The 27,047-nt window shown below is 38.5% G+C and overlaps 1 protein-coding gene and 1 non-coding gene across 2 annotated transcripts in view; both read left to right on the forward strand.

The window, feature by feature from the left end:
- Positions 1-6,117: 6,117 nt before the first annotated feature.
- TRNAD-GUC (transfer RNA aspartic acid (anticodon GUC)) lies at positions 6,118-6,189 on the forward strand. Its single transcript has one exon. It is a non-coding gene; the product is annotated as a tRNA-Asp (tRNA).
- Positions 6,190-9,635: 3,446 nt separating this feature from the next.
- Positions 9,636-27,047, forward strand: part of LOC150082213 (uncharacterized) — a 79,027-nt gene continuing 61,615 nt past the window's right edge. The window contains exon 1 of the mRNA XM_090380452.1: positions 9,636-9,670. Within this exon, the coding sequence (XP_090236578.1) occupies positions 9,636-9,670 (35 nt within the window). The remainder of the gene's footprint in view (positions 9,671-27,047) is intronic.

The raw sequence follows: 27,047 nt of genomic DNA on the forward strand, positions 1-27,047 counted from the left end.
TCTAATATTCTCAGGCCAAGAAAGGTTAGAAGTGAGGGTTAATCTAGTAGGAAAATGGATCTGTCGTTGGCTGTCTTTGAAGATAAGCAATAGACTCTTTCTTTATATGAAAGTTTGACATCCGTATTGAGTTTGACATCCTAAAAATAAAGTTCATACATATTGAGATTGAGACGATGTCAAACTGAATTAAAGGATTTTGAAGTATCTAGGGATTTTCCATGGAATTTGTCTTGGAATAAATGATATTTGCAAAGGCATCGTGGATTCATATTGGCTCTTTTTATTCGTATGGAAGGTTTCAAGAACCTGTTGACCTACACAGTGCAAGAACTGTGTAGGTTAATAGATTTCTTCATTACTTTGGAAAGGGTTGAGCAAAAGGGCAGCAGGATGATAATGGAAGTCAACTATTTCTCACCTTTTTAGAGATCGTAGACTAGATATTGGCAAATTTCCAGTGCAGGAGGAAAAACACCAGCACAATAACACGATGGAAGTGGCAACACGAAAACGAAACAGGAGTTTAATTTTTCTTCTAAAATTATGGGAAATTAAGACCACAAACAAAGCCACCAGAACCTGCAGACTTCTTTATATTAGGGTTGTTCAATAACCTTCTAACCACTTTTTCCAGCAAAACGAAAGGAAGCACTGAAAGAAATGCGTTCGATGCAATAAGAGGCGATTTATCCAGATTATAACTGCGGGAATTAGAGCAAAAATAAGATGCCAGTAAACACCAGTTTCAACAGAATTATCTGGATATACGAGCAAAAGAGGTGGAGGTAAGGACATCACCTGCCACTTCCGTCTGTGATTGGCCGCTTCCATCCTGTCGACCGCTCTCCACCGCAATGAATCGCTCATACGGTGTCTCTAAGCCAGTGGACCACAAAAGGTTATTGCACAGTTGAATGGAGTGACGAACGATATATACGAGTATCATAACGTAAGTCAATGCACGATCATCTGTGGCACACGTTTTTAAAATAAATTGCGTGGAAGTCACTTGTTCACGATTCGCATGCGCACTACACTGTGTCTCGTGTGTGCCCTCCCCCTCTTTTTTATTTAAAGTTTGGTCATACTACTCTGAAGATTCTTATGAATGGCGTCACATTACCAGATCAGATCCTGTTTACCATACTTGGGGTGAAGATCACCAGTGTGATTTTTCAATGGCAGTTTAGGCGTACACACCTCTCTAGCAAACGCTACCTCTACTCTGTCAGATAGTGACTGGAAGAAGTCAGAGTAGTGTGTAGCAGGGAGATATTAACCAGTCCATGTTATTTCAAGGAGCTGGGTATATTCTTTCTGTGTGTACGCCATATCCAAAAATTTAATTATTTCATACATGTCCTTACACTTCTTTACTACTGAATACATCATGTATAGTAAAACTAACAGAACAAACTTATCTGCGAAAAGATCGAAACCTCCAAAACACTACCTCGTTTATTTCAAATATACATACTCACAGTTTCAATTTCAGTGAAGACCATTTTCACTTACAATCTTCTAAGCCCCACTTACTTTTTCAGACAGAATCTCAATTATCGGTTGATTCAAGTCTGCTCATTTCAGTTGTCCGAAATATTCGCTGTACAACTCCTTTTGCTTTAAGGGTGGTATTTATGCATATGTCCACTCTGATATTCCCTTATATACTTAGTAACTTTGAATCTCCTCTTTACGATGTTCTCTGGCTCAAAATATCTCTGCCCCATTCTGTGAAATTCATGTTTTCTCTGCTGAACTCCTAGTTCCGCAAATCACTTGTAACTCTTTGGCTTCCTTTCTTTGAAACTCGACTTTCTCCAGTCTAACTTTCCTAACAGTAAGGTATCTTTGGCATGACCAATATTCACAACTCCTGCTGGTTTTAGTTTTCTACTCACACGTATCCAGCTGGTCGAGATGCTGAGGCTTTTGCAATTACTAATGACCTCGCACAGATTGCTCATTTCCGTACCAAAATACCAGACAATTCTAACCACACAGCCAACACGCTTGATCTTTTTCTTACAAACAGCCCTTCCAAGTACACGGTCGAGGTTAGTGGTTCTCTAGGCACCACAGATAAAACTTGGTATTGTGTCTTCTGCAATGAAGCCTTTCTCTCGTGGTCGTTCTCAGTCTCGTATTGTTTGGCATTACCGGTATTCAAAACGAGATGGCATGCGAGATTTCTAATTTTCCGTTTCTTGGCCGGATTACTGTTTTAAATCTTGTGATGTTTGTTCAGACCGTGTCAGTGAATTTATTCTTGTTCAAATCAAATCCTTTATTCCGCACTCCACCTTAAACCTCCTGGTTTTCCAACACATTTGCTAAATTGTTCAAGATAAGATTGCTGCATATCCCAATTGGCTTGCATCCAAATCTCCAGGTTCATTTTCTGCCTACACAAAGTTCACAACAATGTAAATCAGTTATTAATCAGTCCAAACAAGATTTTAAAACACGGCTATGAGTAGAAAACTTGCTCCGGGTTCATTTTCTGCCTACACAAAGCTCGCAACAATCGTAAAGCAGTTATTAATCAGTCAAACAAGATTTTAAACAGGTTAAGAGTAGAAAACTTGCTTTTGTCCAAACGGTATTCGAGTATTTTACGCTCTTGCCAGAGCTATTGGCCACAACGTTTGCTCATCTGTACTCCCATCTCTGTTAAAACCTAATGGTTCTATTACCACCTAACTAAAGTAAAGCCGACTTACTAGCATCCTACTTTTCTTCTAACTCTTGTATTGATGATCTTGGTAAATCATCTCTTACCATTCCCAGTACACTCCACTCAATGCCTCTTGTCAAAAAGATAGAACTTTGAATAATCTTGATGGCAAGAAAGCTCCAGATGGTATTTCTACACTTGTTCTCAAATGCTTCCGAGCTTACTCCTGTTCTGTGTCACCTATTTACACTTTCTTATTCCACTAGAGTTTTTTCATTTTCGGCTGGGAAATTTGCTCATATCTAGCCAGTGCCTAAAAAGAATGACGAATCACTCAATTCCAATTATCATTCCATTTCACTTACGTCTGCATTTTCCAAAGTAATGGAGTAATCCGTTAACCCCAATTTCTGAACTATCTCGAAACCTTCCATCTGATCAATGGTTGTCAATATGAATTCCGTAAGAGCCGATACACTGGTTATAATTTAGCTTGTTGCCCATCTACAGTGTGAACAAATTCAATGGAAAAGTTCGGTAAAACTCAAGCAATTGTTCTTGACATTTCGAAGGCCTCCACTCGTGTTTAGCATAAAGGTCTTTTAAATAAGTTTCCATCTTATGGATAATCAACTGTTTTTTGTAATTGGGCATCCAGTTTTCTCTCAGACCGTTCACTGCAGGTGATGGTAGATGACTTTCTGTCTTTTAACTTCTCTACTAACGTTGGTGTTCCCTAAGGTTCAATTGTTTTTCCCGCTCCTTTCCCGTTATATATTAATGACCTTCCTCAATTGGCTGAAATCCTATCCATTGTTTTGCCGATGATAACACATTACATTTCACCTTCTAGTTTTAGAAGGTGAAATGTAATGCACAAATAGCTTCAACTTCTCGTATATCCATAACTAGACTGGGTGCAAAACTTAAGGACCAGCACTATTTCTAAAGATTACAACCACAAAATTTTTACTTAAGGTACTCTTGACTGATGAGAGTAGATTCAGTCTCAGTAGCGATTCTGGACGTCAGCGAATCTGGCGAGAGGTTGGCACACGGTATCACCTCGCAAACATCACTGAAAGGGATCGATATGGCGGTCGAGGTGTTCTCTTCTGGGGATGCGTTATCTTGGATGGAAGTACACACCTCCAGATACTGAAAGGCGGTACTGTAACCTGTGCATGCTGCTGCTGCTGTACTGAGGTAATCCTTCCCCATGTGCGTTTGTTCTGAAGTGCCATTGGCCCCGAGTTCGTGTTTATGGATGATAACGCCACACCCCATCGCACTGTAGCTATTAATACGCTTTTGGAAAGTGAGGTCATTGTTCGAATGGATTGGCCTGCCCGTTCCGGCGATCTAAATCCCATCGAACACATATGGGACGCTATGGGGAGACGCCTAGCGGCATGTCCACACCCACCAGAAAATGTTCACCAGCTGTAGATGGCGCTGACAGAGGAATGGACCGCAAGACCTTATCAACAACATTGTTCTAAGTACTGTATGGAGAGGCGGTGCAAAGCCTGTATCTACATTAGGGGTGGCCGTATCTCCTACTGAGGAGCACCTCTTCCCTTTGTTCCATCTTTGACTGTAATGCATCTGTATCATGGCATCCAGTGCTGTGTTGCCAGTTTTGAATAATGTCCCTCTGTACCGTTTTGTTTCCGTTGTTGTTTCCTTCATTTTTGTACCTTACGAAGCTTCTTTGGTATACTTTTCCCATATCCAGGCCACTCCTATGAGAAGCTACAGGTGAAAACCTGATTGGTTCTTAAATTTTGCTCACCAGTGTAATTCCTTAAATGCCTAATGTTCAAGTAATTCTAAAATGGGGGCAAAGATAATTTAGTTAATTTCAACCCTTCGAAAACTGACTTATATCTCATAAAAAGGATTCTACTGCTCCTATGCTTATCTTCAATGACACTCAGATTTCTGAACAAGATCACATATCTCTATTAGGGATTACCCTTATTTCTTATCTCACCTAGCACAAGCACATCAGAAATATTGCTTCCTGTGCACCTAAAAACTGGGGTTTCTCTTTCGCCCTTTGGCTACTTTTCCTCTAAAAAACTACTCATTGTGTACAAATCTCAAATCACTGCCCTACCATGGAACATTGTTCTCACATCTGTGCGATGTCCCATAGTTTCTTCCAGACTTCTAGACGCCGTTCAAAAGAGAGTGGTTATGTTAATTAATGGCCCGTCTCACATAAATTCTCTCCACTCTCTGTCTCATAGACATTTTGTTTCTGCGGCACCTTTTCTGTAGATACCTCCATGCGTACTGTTCTTCTGGGCTTCTACAATTCCTCCTTCTCTGTTCCAAACCAGTCAGCAGCCATTTACTGTCCAACTTTTAGCTCACAGAACCAACTTTTCTTTTCCTCATTTATCACTTTTAATTTCTGTTTTCTGGAACAAGCTGCCTACGCGTGTAATGTTTATCTTGAAAATTATAATCTACAGAAATTCGAGTATAATGTTAACAACTATCTTCTTTCATTTTCTCAATCTTCAACCCACGCACTGCACTAAGTACTGTAGGTTCTAATACCTTTCGTGTTTGGGGATTTTCATTAAAAATAAATAAATAAATAAAATAAAATCTATTCTCTGACTTTGGTCGACTGGTTGCCATTGGCGACTAAGAAAGTATCCTGGAGACTAATATTTTGCGGATTAACCTGGCGGCTGTGTGATTGAACTCTGAATTTTTTTGTTTTACAGTCACTGTAAAGACTACATTAGTGATCTGTATCTTGCCACGGATTTATATAACTTTTGACATTTGACAAAGGTACAGTAAGATTGACTCAAAACACGGATGCTAAACTTCCACATCATTTATCCATTTCTAGTTTATTAGGGGAGACATAAATAAATATCACTGTTTATCTTCATTTAGCTTTCTTCTGCACGATGGTTGTAAGTTGGGTGTTCATAATTTCAGAAGTAAGCGGTATTTTATATTAATAATCTCTTATGGTTTTTATCGTGTTGCCTCGATACACTGTAATTAATTAATAGAATTAATTGATCATTTATAATTAATTTAACGTGTAGATAAGAGTTAATCACCTAAAGAAATTTAAAAACTTCTAATTTTTACAGGTTTAATTATCAACCGGCCATTCAATACCATGGCACGAGCTTGATTGCTATCAGCTGTTATCAGCCTACAGGAGTTGGAATTCTATGAATTGAATTGGCAAGATAAACGTGTGGTTTCACCTTATTTTGTAATACAGGGAGAATTTTCTATTTATTTTTTTTGTACACTGTTCTTCCCCCTTCTCCAGCTGAACATTTTTTCCTCATTTTCAAGCTTGAAAATGAGGGAAAATGAAATTCAAGCCTAAATAGAAGAAAATGAAGTTTTTATGATGTATACGAAGCCTTATTATGAGGTATTGCCAACTATCCTCGGTAGTATAGTGGTTAGTATCCCCGCCTGTCACGCGGGAGACCGGGGTTCGATTCCCCGCCGGGGAGTATTTTTTTTTTTAACCTACTTCCATCTCATTCACTAGTAATTTATCTATTTGTAGTAGGATTTTAGGGGAATCAATGAATAAGGCCATATTGCTCTGCTCCATTACATACGGTTTGCAAGTTGAGTGTGTCCTGTGGTCTGTTTGCTGGGTGACAAACCAGGCGATCCTCTCCTGAGATCGACTAACTCAGTCACGTTGTGAAAAAGTTCCATAAATATTCCTCACGTCGTCGATGGGACTCGAACTCCGGTTTTTTTCACCTGTTGTGGGGAGGACAGCGATGTACTGACTGTTGTATTGCAACGGTATAAACATCTTTTGGTCTTTAAAATGTCCCATTTTATGATCAATAATTACAGTTTCATTACTGACCTTAAAAGTAAAAAAAAAAAAAAAGAAATTAAGTAAAATAACAATTTTATTTAAATTATTAAATTGTCATTTTATTCAAAGGGATATTCAGTAAATTTAATCGAAAGAGGATGTGTTTTTTTTTTTTTTTTTTTTAGCTTTTGCATTGATGATATTATTGTAATCTGTGGATGGTGCCATTTCAGCTTCAATTTTGTTTTAAATTGTGACATTGCTTAAAATAACAATTTGAAAACTTATTTAAATTGGAAATTACGATTATAAAATTTATTACAAATTATTTGCTACAAATTGAAGCAGGACGGAGTGTTCCAGGCACCGAACGACAATCGCCATCGGGCCAAGAGAAAATTTGACCAACTAATAGTCATGAGAAATGATTGAGATGAGATCAAAATCTTTCAGTCCGGCCCCAGATTGAAGACGTTGAGTTGTGGTCGACGGTCTCTGACGGCCATTGTAAATGAATTTTCTTTAGATAACGTGTTCACAATCATTGCTTTATGGAATGTGTATGTGTATCATGGCAGCTCCACCTTTGTTCTCTGTGTTGGAGTAGAAACTCTAGGCCACTTCGCCACTAGGGAACAGCTAACGCCTGGGCAGCTGCTGGCTGGTGCCTGTCCCCAGGCAAGATGAAACCGGCCTGGGTCTACTGTTCTATATGTGCACAAAATCCCGCACTCATCGGAGGTAGAGGGAATCACCAAGAAAAAGAAAAATGATGATATCCAGCTCACGACACTGGGTGTGCCAAGCCCATACTCACCAGATGAGCCCCTGCTAAGGGATGCTCACATAAAGTTAAGCTTGTACAATTGTTTCCTTACCAAGCGTTTTAAATGTTCAATACTTCAATTTCACAAATGTACAATTTTTATTATATACAGTATGTATTTTTTTTTTATGTTGTTTTGAAATGAAGTTTGAAAGTTTCAGCGTCTGTTTAATTTAAAAACGAATTTAGTTAATATGGATATGAATAGATGGCGCCACATATTTATACAACAACTTGTGACATCTTTATGCCGTTCGCCTAATGATATGTTTGGTATTATCGGGTGGAGAATGCTTGTAGTTGGAAATTGTTGTTGTTGGTTGGGTTTTAGGAGCATCGGCAACTAAGGCCATGTTGCCCCGTGTATAGTGTTTGCAAATTGCGTGTGTTTTATAGTTGGTTTCTGTTTGCTGGACGAAAAACCCGGTTTCCGGGAGGAACCATGCTGCCCTCGCCTGAAACTGACTAACTCAGCCACATTGTGAAAAGACCCATTAAAATTCCTCTCGCCATCGACGGGATTCGAACTCAGGTCGTTTCCACCCGGTGTGGGGAGGACTGCGATCTCACCAACTGTGCTACCCACAAGGGCTGTTGGAGAATGCTTACTACATTAGTATGTTGTACAACCTGTGAGGCTAGAGGAACAGTGATATGGACCTGTTTTACTGGTCTCAGTACTTGTAACTGATTACTATGAATGCTTTATCTCACATTGATGGTCTGGATAATTATGTGCATCTTGTATTGTGACAATTTTATGAGAGCAATCCTTACAACTCTTAACTGGATAATGCTCTATATCATAAAGTAATCATTGTGAACGCGTCATCTAAAGAGAATTAATTTACAATGACCGTCAGAGACCGTCGATCGCAACTCAACTGAACATCTTTGGGATGTTGCTGTTATTATAATAGGGTTTTAGGAGCATCAGCGACTAAGGCTGTATTGCTTTGTATATTCTGTCTGTAAACTGCGTGGTTCTCTGGCCAATTTTCTGTTTGCTGGACAAAGAACCCGCGTTTCCGGGAGGAAAAACCATGCTACCCTCGCCTGAGACCGACTAACTCAGACACGTTGTGAAAAAGACCCATAAAAATACCTCGCGTCATCAACGAACTCGAACTCAGGTCTTTTCCACCTGGTGTGGAAAAGATGGCTGTCCTACCAACTGTGCTCCCCACGAAGGCATCTTTGGGATGATTTAGAACGCAAAATTAGGGCAAGGATACTTTCAAATAATACTTTTAAAAAAGGATGAGGAGTGAGGCACATTACCACCAACTTTCTGCCAGAAATTAGTAGAAAGAATTCCACAATGCATTGAGACAGTCATTACAGTTAAAGTGGGCGAACATAAAGTATGAAGTTCACTATATACAATGTGATACCTGCAACTTCTTTTTAGTTTATACATTTTTCCAATACATCAACAAATTTGAAAGGTTCTGCGTCTGCTTGATTTAAAAACGAATGTAGTTAATATGTATAAGAATAGATGGCGCCACATCTTTATACCACAACTTGCGTTAGTTCATTGCGTGTGATCCACATTCTGTCTGTACCAAGTAAGTCCTATACTTTTTATTAACTTGCCTAGACAAATCAAGGTACGATAGCAACTTTCCTGTACTGGCATTGAAATGTGTATCAGTCCTAATTTTTCAATTACCTAATGGTAGTCTTCGTGGGTAGCGTAATTGATATAATCAATTCGATTATATCAATCGAAGAGCGTCGAGAAATTCCTGATATGTCAGGAAAAAGATCAGTATCCTGTTGGTGTTTTCTTTGATTCCATTCAGATGTTCTGTGAATTCAGTTTGGGTTCATTATAAGATGGAGATTCGCTGAACAGTTTGCTGTAGGTGGATTTCATATATTTCAAATACAGTCTGGGCAAAAGTAGCGAAGGCTTTGTAGTTGGCTTCATCAATTATTGGTAGCCGAGTGGTCAGGCGCGGGTGCATAAGTACACGTGCCTTGAGTGACCGGGGTTCAATCCCGTAACTGCTGATTACGGTGCTGTTTCTTGCATTCTGTGTATCTTGTGAACTCCTCTGACCGTTTGGTTGTCCCGGAGTATAAACAGAAAATTTACTTATTTTTTTAATTATGTAGAGATGTTCCTGCCCATGGGGTATATTTCCAGTTCTGGTAATTAGGAGACTTCTGGGTAAATCATAAAGAGGGCAATTATATATGAAGTGAATTCAGTCTTCATTGTCGCTGCAAGGGCGGAGAGGAGAATCGGTGAGACCCAGGGCACGCAGCTTGGCCCGGAACGATCCATGACCAGTGAGGAAGAACGAGGCGTGAAAGCCTGGTGAGTACCACGGCGGAGGTTTCGGTGCAGTAATCATAACTTGTGGAAGAAATCTTTTAGTTGTTTCACCTTTGGCTGTTTGCTCCCATGATCGTTGCCAATGCTGGAAGAGCTTGGAGGAAATCTGTTTCATTTCGTTTTTTGGATCATTAGCTAGATCGAGTGTTATGTCCAGAATGATGGTGGGAATTCCTCTCTTTATGTGGTATGCAAGGCCACGAGGAATAACCTCCAGGTCCAGAGGAAGAGCACTTGCTAAGATCTGGATGGCAGGGTTACTGACTGTGTGGCAAGCTCTGGTCACATTGAGTAAGATATTGCGTTGAATTGTATGTAGCTTTGCTTTATTACGTGCAATGATGGCACGAGGGAACCATATGCCTGCACCATAGCACACAGCTGGTAAGAAGACGATTTTGTAAAGTAGCATGAGAATCCTCCTCTTCAAACCCCAGCTGCCCTGCTAATTCTTACGATCATGGTGGTATAACGACGTATTTTGTTGGAGAGGTAATTAAGATGAGGTAAGAATGTTAACTGGGAGTCAAAGGTTACTCCTAGATATTTGAGTTCCGTTTTGAGTTGCAATGTCTGTTCAAAGATTTTAATTTGGGGCGGTCTTCTTATGTCCAATGATCCTTTGAGGAGGACAGTCTTCGTGTTTTCTCCAGAAATGACTAACTTGTGGTTGTTTGCCCAATTTTGGAGGATGGTTAAGGGAGGGGGAGGGGAGGCAATTTGCTCAAGCTGAGTTCTAGAATCAGCTTTGATTCGGAGGATGAGGTCATCTGCATAGGCCATGCAGTCCTGAGGGCTTAGATCCATAGGAAGAAATTCATCTAGTAATAAGTTCCAAAAGTAGGGCCGAGAACTGTGCCCTGTGGACAACTTCTGACAACTGGTTGGGAAGTTTTCTAAAAATTTGTTTGAAGAGTTACTGAGCGATTGAAGAGGTAGTTCTGGAGAGAGGGGTAGAGGCTAAGTGGAATATTGAGTTGACGTAATCGCCTGACAATGCTGGGCCACCAGATGGAATAGGCCTATGAAGTAGACGACCTGTTCATGTGCCGATGTTGACCGACCGTCATCAGCACCTCTGTCTATAGTGGATATGGGAGCACCATTTCTGGACATTGGAAGACTGGAAAAGTTACCTAGTCTGATGAATCATGGTTCTAGCTCCATCTGCCGATGGACCGGTACGTATTCGATGGCATTTCGTATGCTTCCTTGCCTGCCAGATTCCACGACGTCAATTTCATCAAACATTTGTGGAATGGGGATGGAACACAGCATTGCCAGCCCAACCCACGTCAGTGCTTCATTCCGTTGTCGAACTCCTGGACGTTCTTCTGTCCAGGATACCTTCCGCGGTCTTTTTGGGTCGATGCCAAGTTAAGTACAAGTGGTTATCACGGCGAAAGGCTGTCCAGCACGCTATTAAGTAGGAAGTCATAATGTTAAGTCTCATGAAAGTTTTTGTGTGTTTGAGGCATATGCAATAGTGATTCAAAATAAAGGAAACAATTACGAGGTACTTCTACAAAACATTGGTGAGGGGAATGAAGGGATCCTCTTACCAAGAGAGGCTTAAGTTCTACAAATTGCAGTGGCTGGAGACTAGGCACCTGCGAGGTGATCTGATTGAAGTGTATAAGGCCTTGACTGGGTTGAGCACGCTGAATTCTGATGGGATTCTTCCACTTGTTCAGATTACGAACCTAAGGGGGAATAAATTCAAATTAAGGAAAGACAGATGTAGAATAGATGTGTGGAAATTTGCCTTTAACCAGCGGGTGGTTAATTGCTGGAACAAACTTCCATCTGTCGTTGTGGAAGTTGATAGGTTAAATAAATTTAAGGAGGAACTGGACAAACATTTAGAGAGAAATGTTTTGTAAATTTTTTTTTTTTAGCTGATGCTGCATAAGCTCATACATTTGCTTTCTTGCATCACATACCACGACTACTACTACTACATTGTAAAAATGAAAATTGGCATTTATTATTGTCAGGACATACACAGGTGATGCTTCAGTGATCCTGTATTTTTGTGCAGGAACGTTTGTTAGTAACGATGGCACCAGAACATCATCCTTTACACAGCTCACAAAAGAAGTTGCATGGTGTTTGTCCAGACACATGGGAGCCAGGAGCGCCATGTGTGATTTTCGGCTCCTTGTACCATTGCTGAGGTAGGGTATCATTCTGATATTCTCACATGCCTACATTAAAATTAGGAACGCATCGTCTTGTATAATGATGGAATGAACAGAATTGTACGGATTTGAGGAATTAAACATGTCCAGTTATAGGTTCCCATCGATAGTATTTTCTATAGAAAATAATGGTCCATGAACTTTTGGATGTGGAATAATGACGCAAAAACTATTTATTTCTGTAGTTTCTTTCATGGTCAATGACTTTATGAGTGTTTTCAGTGCGACACAGCCGAACGTTATGGCGTTGACTTTCCGCGCAAATGAGAAGTTGTTTCTTCACTGAAACAAATCATGCTCCTACTTTCTGTAAGTAGGAGATGATGCCGTGGTTGCTACAAACGGAACCGTCATATCGGTTGCATTTGTCTTTTGGTTTTAACGCCTCGACTTATCGCAACTTGTAAGTTTCCAAAGGTAAACGCTTACTGAGATTACGTCTGACTGCTGTTTAAGGCATATTCAAATCACTGCTACACACATAACTGAATCCTTGCATGCTTCACTGAAAGACTTCCGTTATACGTTGCAACGTTTGGGGGGGGAGGGGGGATCACCGAGACGGTTCCTCTTAAAGATATAGGTTTACAACTGCTTATGACAGCTATCGTGTTTAGGCCATATTGCGTGGCCTAAAAACTGTGGCCTCAATCTGTAAATTGCGTGTGTTCTGCTTCCAATTTGCTGTTTGCTGGACGAAAAACCGGAGTTTTCTGGGAGATAAAATCCTCGCCTCAGACAGACTAATTCAGCCATATTGTGAAAAATGTCCATAAAAATTCCAGTAGCATTAATAAATTTTTACAACAATAAGGCCCCAGCACAGAATTTTCAGCGACTTCATTAATAACATTGGTTCGAAAAGAGCAGCGCCCATTAATAACTGTCCTCTTTCTTCAGCTGTTCAACTGTCCCTTTATCTGTTGCAATAAATTTCCCCTAATGCCACACTATTACAATTTGCACTCCAGTCTTTCATGTGAAGCACTGTAAAATGTTTTACGAAATCTAATTATTTGATGCTAAATTTATTTTTGGCATCCAGTTCCTTTGTTACTGCATCATAATAGCTAATTAGATTAGTGAGACAAGATCTCCCTTAACAAACCCGTGCTGCGATTGCCATGTAACTGGATTCCTGACAAGATGATTTCGAATTACATTTCTTACCGTTGAATTTTATTTAGCATGAAACAGAAGTCAAGGTTACAGATCTGTAATGAGTCATTTCGCCCTTTGATCACCCTTTGTGAACAGGGGAGACATTTACACATCTCCAGTCCAGGGACGTCCCATGAATCCAAGGGTGGTCTCATAATGATGACTAAAGATTTAATTAATTCTTTTGCTACTTTTAATAAAATTGGATAGTTCCTATCAGCTCCACATCCTTTATTCATTTTTAGCTTCGACAGTTTCTCTTCCATGCTTCTCAATTGTAACATCTGGTGTTCGCATCCCTAAAAACTTCTTCACTCGTGAATGTAGATGCAAAATATTTATTTAGTTTGTCAGCAGCTTGAACATGTATTTTTCTTGTCTGCCACGAGTCTCGTCATTTTATATGACATCCAACGCTCTTAGGTTGTATAAAAAGTGTAGTAGCTCCCCATTTAGAATTTGGTATAGATAACATCATCAGTTGGTTCAACTGAATAGAGTTTAATAACTGAGACTATTGTAGTCACTTTTATGAAAGTAAAATACTTCACCTTTGCCCTTGACAGTAGTTACATCTTTAAGTAAATCTGACATAAATACACTGTGAGCACAGCCAACTAGTGGAAGCAAATCTGACATCAATACATGGTGATCACAGCCAACTAGTGGTTCCTTTATTTGTAGATTCTTACCGCGTGAAGGATCACTGCTGATAATCAGATCAAAAGTACTGCTTTCGCTCGTTGCCTCTGGACATTCTAGTGCGGACAGCAGTCATCCAATAAATTCAGAAAAGCTCGGCTACTATGTGATCAACCAACCTAGAAGTTCCAGTCAATGTTTGGAATGCTAGACTCACTTGTAATATCGGTTCATTCTGTTTGCTTGTATAGTTATCCGTTATACTGATCGCAGTAATTTGACCTATAACATACTCTTACTCTCATTTTTGTTTTCTCAGTCTTATTATATCACATTAAACTCAACACCAGACTGGTCTTCACCTAACCGAAATCAGGGCCCTGTTCCAGGATTTTTGAAGAAAACAGCTAAAGCAGTGTTCTGAGAGAATCTTTAAGCTTTTATTGTCATGCAGCAGTAAAATAAAATTCATATTATTTTGATTATAGGGCTATCGCTCCTTTAGCCCCTACCTGAGGTCCCCTTGATCAAGATCTTAACACCGTGTCTTTCTGTACGCAGTGTACTCGCTGTATTCAAATTCTTCTGATATCCCTACAATATCTGCATTTCTTACCTTAACCAATACCTAAAATTCATTAAATTTATGTACTATGTATATACTTAATATGTCAGCCGATTTTTGCTTTTAGTAACCAATATATTTGCTTGCTCTCTGAGGAACCGTGGTAGGTCTTTGATTTACAACACTCATAGCATTATTGTAAGCGCAGGTGAAGTTTTGTATTTCTGTCTTGTTACTGCACTATCTAATACTTCCATTATGCTTATTTACCCAAGTCTTTCTCTGTCACATATAACTGGAGATTGTTGTGTCTGATTTATGGTTCTTTCCATGTATATGGAGTTACGTGTAACGCACAGGTATTTTCGATGAAGGTCAAGTAAAACCGTGGTTCATATCCTTAATCTGAGTATTACCACCGAATTCTCTTTTGATCTTCTTCTTACTGCATTTATCCCGAACCTTTATAGCCTCCTGTGTGGCATCGGCAAGAGACATGCACCTTTTCTGTTTAAGTGAATTCCATCCTCAAAATAAACTGTTCTGTTAATTAGGGCAGGACGAGTTGAAACTTTTCCCCCATAAGCCTTGCAGAGTTCGCCCAGGCTCTTGAATTAAACTACAAGGCCTTCATCCTGTTGTCTCTCACTTTGTCTCTCTCTTGACAGAACTCCAGACACAGCAACGTCTTTATTTGTCTCGTACCATTTGTCCAACGTAATCCTATATTTCTTGAGCAAGTTGTCAGTTCGTTTTTGTACAAAATTAATTTTAGCACCTGATCATGATGTTTTTGTATTCGTCTTGATAACACAATGCATTCTTAGTTTCCTAACAATTGAATCGAATAAAATTACCCCACTTGGAACCAGAGTGCCCTCGCTCTGGTTATATGCTGTATTTTTTATGCTTAAACCTTCATGAGCATGTCCTTGGGTTAATATTGGGTATTTGACTAGCTTGTAAGCGTCCAGGTTTCCTCCTGTCATTGCTAGTTCTCTCACTTGCTGTTTCGGAGACTCACTCGCTCAATTTGCAAGGTTCGGTAGGTAACTAGATACCATCAGCATGAGAGAAGACGACACAACGATGAACTATTTCCGTATTATGCGGGATGCAACTTGGAAAAAAAAAATGGACTTGACTTCAAAAAAAATTCGTTCACAATAAAAAATTGCCGATATGGTAACCGACGAATTTTTTTTGAAGTCAAGTCCATTTTTTTTTTCCAAGTTGCATCCCGCATAATACGGAAATAGTTCATCGTTGTGTCGTCTTCTCTCATGCTGATGGTATCTAGTTACCTACCGAAGAAGACAGAATAATCTCTTAAAAGATTGTAGATAATATTTCAACTAAATAGCTACACGCTTCGTACAAAACAATGCTATTTATTTGAAGTGTAAGACAGAGATTGGGCATCCTGTCTTGTTTCACAATACGAGATTGATGCACTTTTGTAGAAAACTTACTTTGGTTTTGGTTATGCATATAAATGGACTTTCACTAATTCACGTCTAATGTTTATTGCTCTCGTATACCGTAGCAGTTCTTTAAATTTATTTGATTATTTTTATTTTACGAAGTTTCACTCATAATGAACAAATGATATACAATAATTTTGCTAGCAGGGATAAGGAGGTTATTATTATGTTGTATAAGGCAATGGTCAGGGCACATCTTGAGTACTGCATACGGGTCTGGTGACCTCATTTTAGGAAGGATGTGGAGCTGCTAGAACGTGTACAGGGAAGGGCAACGAGATTGGTGAGGGGAACAACAGGGTTCCCTTACCAAGAAAGGCTTCAGTTCTCCAAATTGCAGCGTCTGGAGACTAGGCACTTGCAAGCTGATCTGATTTAGGTGTTTAAAGCATTAAAGACCTCAATCAGATCTTTGAATTGCTCAATCCATTCATTGAACAATTTAATGGATTGTGCAATTCATTGAACTTACTCAGTGGCGATGAGATTCTTCCTCTTGCTGAGACCACACACATGAGGAACGTGCATTTAAATTCAGGAAGGACATTTTCAGAACAGGTGTTCGGAAGTTTGCCTTCAACCAGCGAGTGGTTGATTGCCGGAACAAACTTCCATCTTTTATTGTGGAAGTTGATAGCTTAAATAATTTCAAGGAAAAACTAGACAAAGTATTAGAGTGAATGAATAGGTGAAATAGGTGTCTTTTTTGCATGATGTTGCTTTGTATAACCTTGCTTTCTTGCATCATTTGCTAATGCTAAATCTAATATCTACCTCCATACCCGTCTCCCCTTCTGGCAGATGAACGGAACTGGTGGTTATCGACAGGTTTACATCTAAAACCAATCGATAGCTCTTTGAATCGTCCCATACCCACGCTCGTCTGGTAGCTGAGGATCCATGCTCTCTTTCTCTCTCAAAAAACTTAAAATGTATGTCTTCACAAGAAATTTTACTTTTTTGTACAAACCCGCTACTGCATATGGATATGGAGGCTTGCATACGGCATATCATCATGAACATGGCTCCTGGCACAACGTTTATTTATTAACTTCTAAGGTCAGGTTTCTCTTTTACTTTTGGGTTCCATTGAAATCATGGCCCTAACACAGCTGCACCTTTTCACGACATGCCACTGACCTCTACTGAAATTCTTTAAAGAAACACAATATCTCTCATAATATGGCTTCAGTGTTACTTTGAAAAGTAAATTGCTTGTATTCACACTTGACAACGTACACACCAATGTATAAATTCGTTCACTCCTGGGTTCAGTGTAATAAAAAGCAGCAGATTTATAGAAATACGTAGCTTCCTTCAGGGCCGGATTAAGGATGAAATAGTTCCCCCCAGCCATATTTAACTTGAGGCCCTTTATTTTATATATATATATATATATAAAAATATTATTATTAGAAAATTTTAGCACTACTTTAGAAAATATTTACACTGAAAATGAGGCCCCCCCCTTCAAGCGAGGCCCGCGGCCATAGTCGGTTTGGCCGTAGCGTTAACGCTGCCTTGGCTTCCTTTATATTCAGTCCTTATGGTCAGTATGGTAGCTACGACAACTGTTCTGGTCTGTGTCTGCCTATGATTACCCAATTTAGCTCCATTCTCGTCGATTTTCATCCTTCAAATGAGCAACCAAACATGAAAGATGTGCTTGATAAATGAGTAAACTACGACTGCTTATTGAGAATTTTTTATAGAAGCATTAGCGACTAAGTCCATATCGCTCCGTATACACAATGATCATTGAATTATGACCATCCTTGTGAAAAGTGAATGCGACCCGTTGACCACGTGAGGTATGAGAGCACGCAGTTAGTCGATCTACGTAGCATTGATAAAGTGTTAGTGGTTCAGTAGGTAGTAAACTTCGGAGCGTGATGGGTTAAAGGAAGTATTTATCGGACTTTGATAAAGGACAGATTGTGCGACTCAACGAGCTGGTGCCTCGATTTCCCAAACGGCTGAATTAGTGGGGTGTTCGAGAGCCGCCGTTTTTAAAGTGTACCAGGAATGGCGTCAAAATGATCAAACAGTCGACCCGACGGTAAAACTGCAAAGGTCAGCGAAAGGTTGAAGTTAGACGTGAGCGCCGGGTCCGACGATTCATACAGGCGCAGCACTGTTGGAGAGTTGACTACCCAATACAACGTAGGCCAACCCGGAACAATATCTGACATGGCCATGCGTCGTACGCATGGGCTATACCAGCAGACTCCTACGGCATCCTCTCCTAACCAATGTTCATCGACGTAAAAGACTCGCCTGGTGCAAAGAGCATGTCAGTTGGACGTTAGAAGACTGGAAGAAGATGTGCTGGTCGGATGAGTCACGTTATTTACTCCACACCGTGGATGGTCGTGTATGGATTTGGCGTTAACAACATGAGGCTCTTTATCCATCATGCATGGTATCAAAAGTGCAGGCCAGTGGAGGAGGCTGTATGGTTTGGGGCATGTTTCTCTGGCAGAAACATGGACCCCTGGTGCATGTGGAACAATATATCACTGGTCTCCGCTTTCGTCAACTGCTTGCTCAATGTGTACACCCCGCTATGTTACAATATTTTCCGAATGGCGATGGTGTCTTCCAAGATGATAATACGCCAGCCATCGGGCACTTATTGTGCAGGAATGGTTTGAGGAACACAGTTCTGACTTCCAGCATATCGATTGGCCTCCGAACTGCACCGATATCAATCCCATAGAGCACTTGTGGTACACTATGGAAAGGCATATTAGGCGTCTGGATCCAATCACCTCTATACCTGCATTGCTGGCCGCATTATACACAGCTTGGTTGGCCATACCTCCCGAACACTTCCGACTTCTTGTTGAATCAGTGCCACTTTGGAAAGCTGCTGTACTGAGGGCAATAGGAGGACCTACGAAATATTAGGTAAGTGGTCGTAATTCAGTAATCACTCTCAGTGTATAATGTCTGTATATTGCGTGTGTTCTGTAATCTATTTTCTTTTTGTTGGACGAAAAACCGGAGTTTCCGGAAGAAAAAATTATGCTACCCTCGCCCAACTAAATCAGCCATGTTGTTAAAAGGCCGATAAAAAATTCCTCTCGTCATTGACAGGACACGAACTCAGGTCTTTTCCACCCGGTATGGAGCGAAAAGCGATTCTACCAACTGTACTACCCATGAGGGCTCTTATTGAGAAGGACGGCTGCCTATGGTTGTTAGCAGACTAAATTTTGCACATTGCGAGCACGAATCCAATCTCCGAATGTATCACAAAAAATATAAAAATAATAGTGTACTGTAATTATTATATTAATAATGTACTAATGTTTTTTGCAACGGATAAATGCTAGTTTATCTGTTCCAAAAAACAATTGCAGAAGTTGTAGACTCCTTTGGCCGCACTGGCCTTACAGATTATTTATTTCTAATCCAATTCCCTTAATGAGTAAGATAAATTTGAGTTTTCATACTCTCCTTATAAAATGATAATTAAAAATATAAATGTGTAGGTAAAATCTAAGAAATATTTTGCTTAAATTAGAGGTGTCGCTGTTGTACTTCTGATGTATACAAATGACGCAAAATGTTCTCTTTACTGTGATTGGTGCGTAGAAACGTTGTGATTCACGTTATTCGAAGAAGGACGCACTCGTAATTTAGCGGGTAAGAACTGTTTTTATAAATAAATATGCAACGTAGAACTAGTAGAAGTATTTTTATTCTGTATTCTATATTCTGCAACTCTTAAACTTAAATGTTCGTAATATATGACAGTCGCAGTAATATACGATAGCGATTCTTCTGAGTGTCGCTGTTTAATGCACGTCAGTTTTGTAATTACGATTCAATGAAATAAATATAACGAGTGGTTATTAAGGGTTTATTATCACACTATATTATATTATAGTCTTTTTAATATTATAATAGACTATATTAAAACAATATTAAGACGCTGATAATATTGTTTACCCTTGTACGTTTATTCAAAAGGCGTGAATTATTTATTTATGAAGAAACAGAAGCTGATCAAATCGGCGTAATAGTACTGGATGCATTTTAAGAACAATACATAAGTCAGTTGGATCGATTATTATTATTATTATTATATGGTGCCAGGAAGCCGAAAAAAAAATTCTGAGTCACCCAGAGAGAGAGAGAGAGAGAGAAATAGAAAGGAATCACCAAGAAAGAGAAGAATGATGATATCCAGCTCAGGATCATGAGTGTGCCAAGCCCATACTCACCAGATATGAGCCCCTGGGGTTGAATTATTAGTATTAGAATTAGTATTAATGGTAGCAAATGATGCAAGAAAGGAAGCTTATACAGCATCAGCCAAAAAAAAAAAAAAAAAAAAAATTCACCTAACCTATCCATCCTCTTCGATAGTTCATCTAGGTCTTCCTTGAATTTATACAAGTTATCCCTTCCACCACAACAGATTGAAGTTTGTTCCAGCAATAAACCACCCGTTGGCTGTTTATTTATTTCGTTTATATTTTCATCAGTTTTATTTCGGGAAATGGCCCGTGGTTTTCTTTGGCTTGGAAATGCCATTGTCAACAATCATTTCTTATACGACGGATTAGGGAATAAGAAATGATCATTGTGCACTTCAGTGGCGGAAACTCTTTGTTTATTTGTTATTTTGTTTTGGGGTCGTATGTGATGGATCATTGAACTTTCGATTACAATTTAACTTAACAAGTAATTCATATGCTAACGCTAGAAGTCTGTTTATGCAAATGCATGAACTAGTACGATAATGTCTAGCTTCATTAACACGAACTACTAACAGGGCCGAATTTACATATAAGCTAAACAAGCTGCAGCTTAGGGCCTCACATTACAAGGGGCTTCGGTCCATCTTAAAAAATCCTCGTTTTTTTTAAAAAATATTTTCACAGGTGAACTGTAAGAGAGAAGGGCCAAATATATGTTATAGCTTTAGGGTCGCCACAAGTTTAAATCCGGCCCTGACTATTATTTCGTTACGCCAACTTCATAATGGTTACTCAATAGTAACCTCCATGTACTATTTTTTATAACTTTTATTTTCCAGCATTAAATTACAAAAAAAAAAAAAAAAAAAACAACTAAAGTTATTTATTTTTCAGTTACTTCTTTTATTTATATTTTTAGTGTGCATTTGTGAGTCGGTCAATCAACTCCTGGTAGCCCCTTGTCATCAATAAATTAGACCGATGGATGGTAATTATCTATAATAACCATCCAGTCGAACTAATTTATAGACAGCAAGGGACGTTGCCATCTTAGGACAGTGCCATTCTAAATAAAATATGCACACTCACGTTTCGCCTTAATTTTTATTAAGCATTGAAAACGCTTTTAAAACAGGTTTAACAATTTTATAGTGAAATATGTATGCACTGTGTGCAGTATGTACGATTTATGCTCCCCATGAAGTTGCTGTTGTTGATTTTTAGGAGTATAAACGACTTAGATCATATTGTCCCGGATTGTCAAGCCTTCTGTCCCGGAAAAAAAAAAAAAAAAAAAAACCTAGATTTCAATCAACGCCACTGGGTGGCGCTGAAGAGTCTCCCTTTCATGGATTCATTCTGTTCTAACACAGAAAGCTTGGGATAAGAAATCTCCCTAATATTTTGTGGAATTTTAATTAGCTTTTTTTTTTTTTTTTTTTTTTTTTTTGTGAATCAGCATATACTCTTTGACGAATACAGCAAAATTTCAATATCAACGTACTGAATCCAACGATGTCGAACTTTATTTTCAGTAATTTTCATGATTTGTCATTTTGCTGATCAAGGGAAACATGTGATGTTTTATTTATTTATTTTTTTTCTTCCCCAGTACAAGTTTAAAGCCATGTCATTATTTTGAGCATTATCGAATCCTGTTTCCTTCACCCCAAGGGATATTTATAAATCTTTTAACATTTAAGGCATCATTTTATTCTTCACGGGAGGGGAAATACTCTACATGCTTGTGAGAATGAGCAACGAGAGGGGGAATTGGAGAATATCCTGTACTGTGCATCTCAAGATTCGCCCATGCGTTTGATCTAAAAATTTAAACGTCCTAGCAAAAAAGATTAAGATATTTTGAAAGATATCTTGCTACTACCCTTAAGTAAAAGACGATGTCGTTAGTAGCGAGACATATTTTATAACGCCCAATGCTTTCTCTCCACCCCGAAAAGACGAAAATGTATTAAAATGTATATTGTATTACTTCCCCGAAGTAATTTGTCAAATAGTCAATTGTAAACCGCTGGGTAATCACAGGCCACTGCCTTAGGTTCAATGGCCAGTATTCGTGAATACTCATTACGATACTATAATTACAGATCGAATGGTTTTAAATTGCTTTTTGGTGCAGATGCATAATTTAGATAAATGTATGCTTTTAACTGTAGGCTTGGTGTAATAACCATCTACTATGCTAGTTAAAAATCCATTAATTTTATGCTATCGCCTTTCATGTATAAATTATGAGTACAGTTTACAATGAGAAATTATAATGGATAATATATAAACAACATTTGTAACGTATGTGGACTTAAGAAACGTGCAGAATTACTCTGAGTGATGGAAAACTTTTTCTTTTCACAAAGGATACTTGCTACCGAACAGCTTAGTATCCTGGTGCTCAGACGCATCGATCGAAGACGAAAGGGTGCTGACACGATGATGCAATCTTCACGATGTAGCTTCGGTCAATGCAACAGCTGAAAGTTATGTCCAGTCCAGTAATGTGCAGAACGTGCTAAGATTTTTTTCTGACATTTATAATACCGGTTTTAAACCGTCAAAGGAAAGTTATTCTGCCCAATCTTACGTTTTTATTATCTGATAAATTCTCAGGGAAACGTATGATTGCAAAGCTGTGCGCACATGGTGAAAGCAAGCACGTGGCAGCACAGATAGAGAGGACTGCATAACGCAATTCTGAAGTCGAGTTACACATTACTTTGAGATATTAGAGTTCGTATTATACTTGGATTGGGGTGTAGTCGTTGGGTAGCATTATCCGAAAATTTAAAATTTTGTTAATCGTGAATTTAAAAAAAAAAAAGGTTTCCCCCCTTCTTTTCTCTTATATAACATCAGCAATGATGCTATTCAGGAGCCGAAAAGTTCGACCGAATTTAATTAAAAGGACAAAAAATCAGCAATTGAATGACGAAAACCGCAATGTTGTGAATAGGTATGATTCCTGGACTATTATTTAGTTTTTCAATTAAATAATTTTATATTGAATACGTACAAACGTAGGTATAATTGTTTATTAGAGGCTGTTAATTATTAGTGTTTATCTATTTATTTATAATTACTTATATTTGTTTTTATAAATTAATTAATTGTAAAATTATAAAAAATTGCAATTAGAGGGTGTGGCAAAATCTGTGCCAAATGAAAGCAGTGATACTTTTGGACAAATAAATTAAATACATATATGATTATGAGGTTTTAAGATGTGTGATTTTATTTATTTATTTATTTATTCATTCATTATATATATTTATTATCAATATTATGTCTTCATTAAAAATATTTTGGTAATTTTTGTATTAATTCCATGATTTGGTGAGAGGATGACTTAAAAGTTTATAATTTGAAAAGTTATTTTGTATTAGCAAAAATTTAACTGCATTTCAGACAGCATTATAGTGTGCATAAGTGATTACAGGGTAGGCCATATGTCAGTTTATTAAGAAATAATCTCTAGAATTTTTAATCCTTGCAGTTAGTTTTGTGTTAGTATTACTCTATTATTACATTTACATGATGTTATTAGTTAGTTAAAATTGATTTTGGTAATGTACTTCTTGGTAAAGCGATATATGGCCCACCCTGTATTTTTACTATTATCATCAGTGTTCTTCCCAGAAAATTTTTCCAGCTGAGTGGGGAAGTATAATACTTTGCAATATTATAAAATTTTTTGTTATTTAAAAATGTGACTTAAGCAATCTAGAGCATTAATTGCGTAATTTAACATTATATGCTCCTGTTGCCTTGACCTTGATCACACAGTATGTTCGAATTAATACTGATTAAGATCGGTGAGCAGTACCATACGGTACCTCAAGAATTGCTTAAATTTTAGCCGGGCAGTCAGTTAAATTCACCGGACAGTGTGCCCATTCTATAGGTCCTGGGGAGAACACTGATCATTAGTAAATAGTTATTAGTATTCAGGATACAGATAACATGCCACAAATAATAAGGTTGGTATAGTTACTGATATATTTATTTTAAAATTTTTATATTATTTAATTTTTAAGTTAAATATAGAATCCTCTGACATTTAGAGTAGGATAAGTGTATAAATTCCTGTAGCCACCAATTGACTTGTAATGGAAATTATTACTATGGGATGTATAAATTAAAATAATGACATATGTAGATAAAATAAATAAAAATAATGATATGCATAAATGAATTAAACTAGTTAACAGTGCTGAAACTATACCAGAAATAAATTTGATAAAAGTAAAATATGAATAGTGTCTTTCAGCTTTTATATGGAGCCTTTCTAACCTAAGAAAACACTGGATAAGGTTGAGGCTATATATATTGCCTATAGGGCTTCCTAAAAGATCATTATAATGCTATTGAGCTGATTTCACTTAATCAGCAGTGGCCATGCATCACTGTATATGTGATATGTTATGAATGGAACTTAGTTGGAATCTGCTCACATCTGCAACACCAAGTTGAAAATTTAATTGTATATGCCCCTATTCTCTGTTTGTTGGTGTTGCATAAGATGGGCAGACCCCCCCCCCCATTTCCGACTCCTCTCTAACCATTAACCTCTAACAGCTGTTATTCCCTCATCCTTTCCTTCACTCTTTAGTCAGAGAACAACCCTCCCCCATTTCTGCTGCTGCTTTTTTCTCCACCTTTTTTGACCAGTGCATAGACAGTTGCCCCCCCCACTGGTTAATAGATAATATTGCCCCTCCCTGATAACTTGTGTATATCCTCAACCTTAGCCAGTGTTTTCTTAGTTGAGAAGCTGAATGCTACTATTCAGCTTCTCAACTAAGAAATTCATATTGTATTTTTATCAGATTTATTTTGGTGTATTTTTAGTGCTTTTAATTAGTTTATTTTAAGTGATTTTATATATGTCATTATGTTTACTGCTTTTATTTACATTTGTCATTGTTTTAATTTCTACATTCTAAGTCAGTTTGTGGCCACAAGTATTTATGCACATATCCAAACTGGTCAATTCCCAATTACAGTAAAGTCACATTACAATGAAATTCTTGGGGGTGCATGAATCATTTTTTCTACAAAAATTTCATTCTGATGAACATCAGTGAAAATTACTTTAAGAGAACCATTCATCATCATCAGCCATCCTCAATCCATTGCAGGATGAAGGCCTCTCCAGCAACTTTCCAGTTCCTTCTGCTTTGTGCAATGGCCATCCATTTACTTCCCATAAACTCTTGAATTTCATCTATCCATCTCTGTTGTTGTCTTCCTGGTTTTCTTTTAGCTCCTCTTTGATACTATACTGTTATTTTCTTAGTCCATCTGTCATGTTGAGAGAACCATTATTCTTCAAATAAGTCCTGCTGCATATAGTAATAGTATTCGCCATGTAGTGCAAAGAAGCCACAGGCTTTTGCTGCACTGGGGCAAAAAAAAAAAAAACCTAAGTAGATATGAAAATACAGATTATATGCTCCCTTCTTCACATAGGTAACTATCCAGTTGACCTTTGAATTTATTCAAACTGTCAGCCTCAACTACCTACAAGAGAAACTTGTTCCAGCAATCAGCTGCTCGCTGGCTACAAGAAAACTTTGTACAATCTAATCTAAACCTCAACATCTATAATTTGAATTTATGGCCTCTAGTTATGAAATTCTTTATAACAGTTAAAATTTCACCTTCATTCATTTTTTTACTATTTATAGTTCTTAGGAAGTAGCTAGACATTTGGTCTGAAATGTCTATACAGGCACTCCCCAGCTTATGCAATACTCAACTTACGGAAATTTGAATTTATGTAAGTTTTTGCCGGCCAGTGCAAACGTAAAAAAATTGTGGAAACATATTTTGCATCCCTTAGGAATAAATGGAGGTATTGTCATTTGGTATGACATAAGCACTGCAAAAGGAAAAATAAGAATAGGAGTGTGTTATAGGACTAATGACTCGAATGAGTACAATGAACAATTGTACAGAGAAATAGAGTGGGCTAGTAAATCAGAATGTCTTATAATGGGGGATTTTAACTTCCCAGATATTGACTGGAACTTGTGGGTTGGTCACTCACACACTAGTAAGACTTTTGTGGATTTATTGAATGATTGTTTTCTGCAGCAGCATGTTCAAGAGGCAACCAGAGAGGGTAATACTCTTGATCTGGTTATCAGCAGTGATCATTCGTGTTTTAAGAATGTGCAGATAAAGGAACCACTAGGTGGCAGTGATATATACCTTCAGTGTACTGAAGGTATATATCACTGCCACCTAGTGGTTCCTTTGAGGTTGTCACAGACATTCTCTCAGATATGCCAGACAAGCTGTACTTGCTACCTGGGAGTCTAAAACGCTGATGGAACTGATATTCGGGTGACACTCAAGTCAAGTGGACCCAATTTCGGCGAAGTCCGAACGGTCTGTGACAACCAAATCCTCTGCTTGCACCTTCACGATGGTGGGACTGTTAGTAATCCTGGGTATAACCTCCATGCACAAGCACATGGTGGGTGACCACCCAGGTGTGAACCAACGTAAGCAGGGGTCGAGGTGTGGCGCCCACACCACATGGAGGAATGCCGCCCCTCTATGTTACCAGGCAGTACTAGGTGGTAGATGACTCTCATCAACCGGTGAAATACCACCACTTTGCTTATTGGAGGCTTGAAGTGGTGGAACCCATGTTTAGTCTCTAGAGCTAAGTTCCGGTCAACCCTTCCCTATCTCTTCCATCATGCAGTATGATTGATGACTCTTGAGGTTATGATGAACGTTGTGGCGAGATCCAATATTCCTTACATTTCGAGGGTACAGCTCTAAAACGGTTTTCGCAGGCCGGCCGCTAGTTAGTACACCGGACCGAACCTATTGGTAACTCTCTAGGAGGCTTCCGGATCAGCTAGTGTATAATCTTGCTACCTCTACTCTGCCAGATAGTGACTGGAGGGAGTCCGAGTAGTGTGTATGCGGGGAGCATTGTCGAGGCCACGTTATGTCAAGGATCTGGGTATATTCTTCCCACATGTACGCCATATCCAAAAATTTCATTACTTCATACAGCATGTCCCACCCACTTTTTCTTACTATTGAATACACCATGAATTG

This window comes from Mastigoproctus giganteus, chromosome 8 (assembly GCF_048544385.1).
Source record: "Mastigoproctus giganteus isolate SK-2022 chromosome 8, ASM4854438v1, whole genome shotgun sequence".
In the NCBI taxonomy this organism is placed as follows: domain Eukaryota; kingdom Metazoa; phylum Arthropoda; class Arachnida; order Uropygi; family Thelyphonidae; genus Mastigoproctus; species Mastigoproctus giganteus.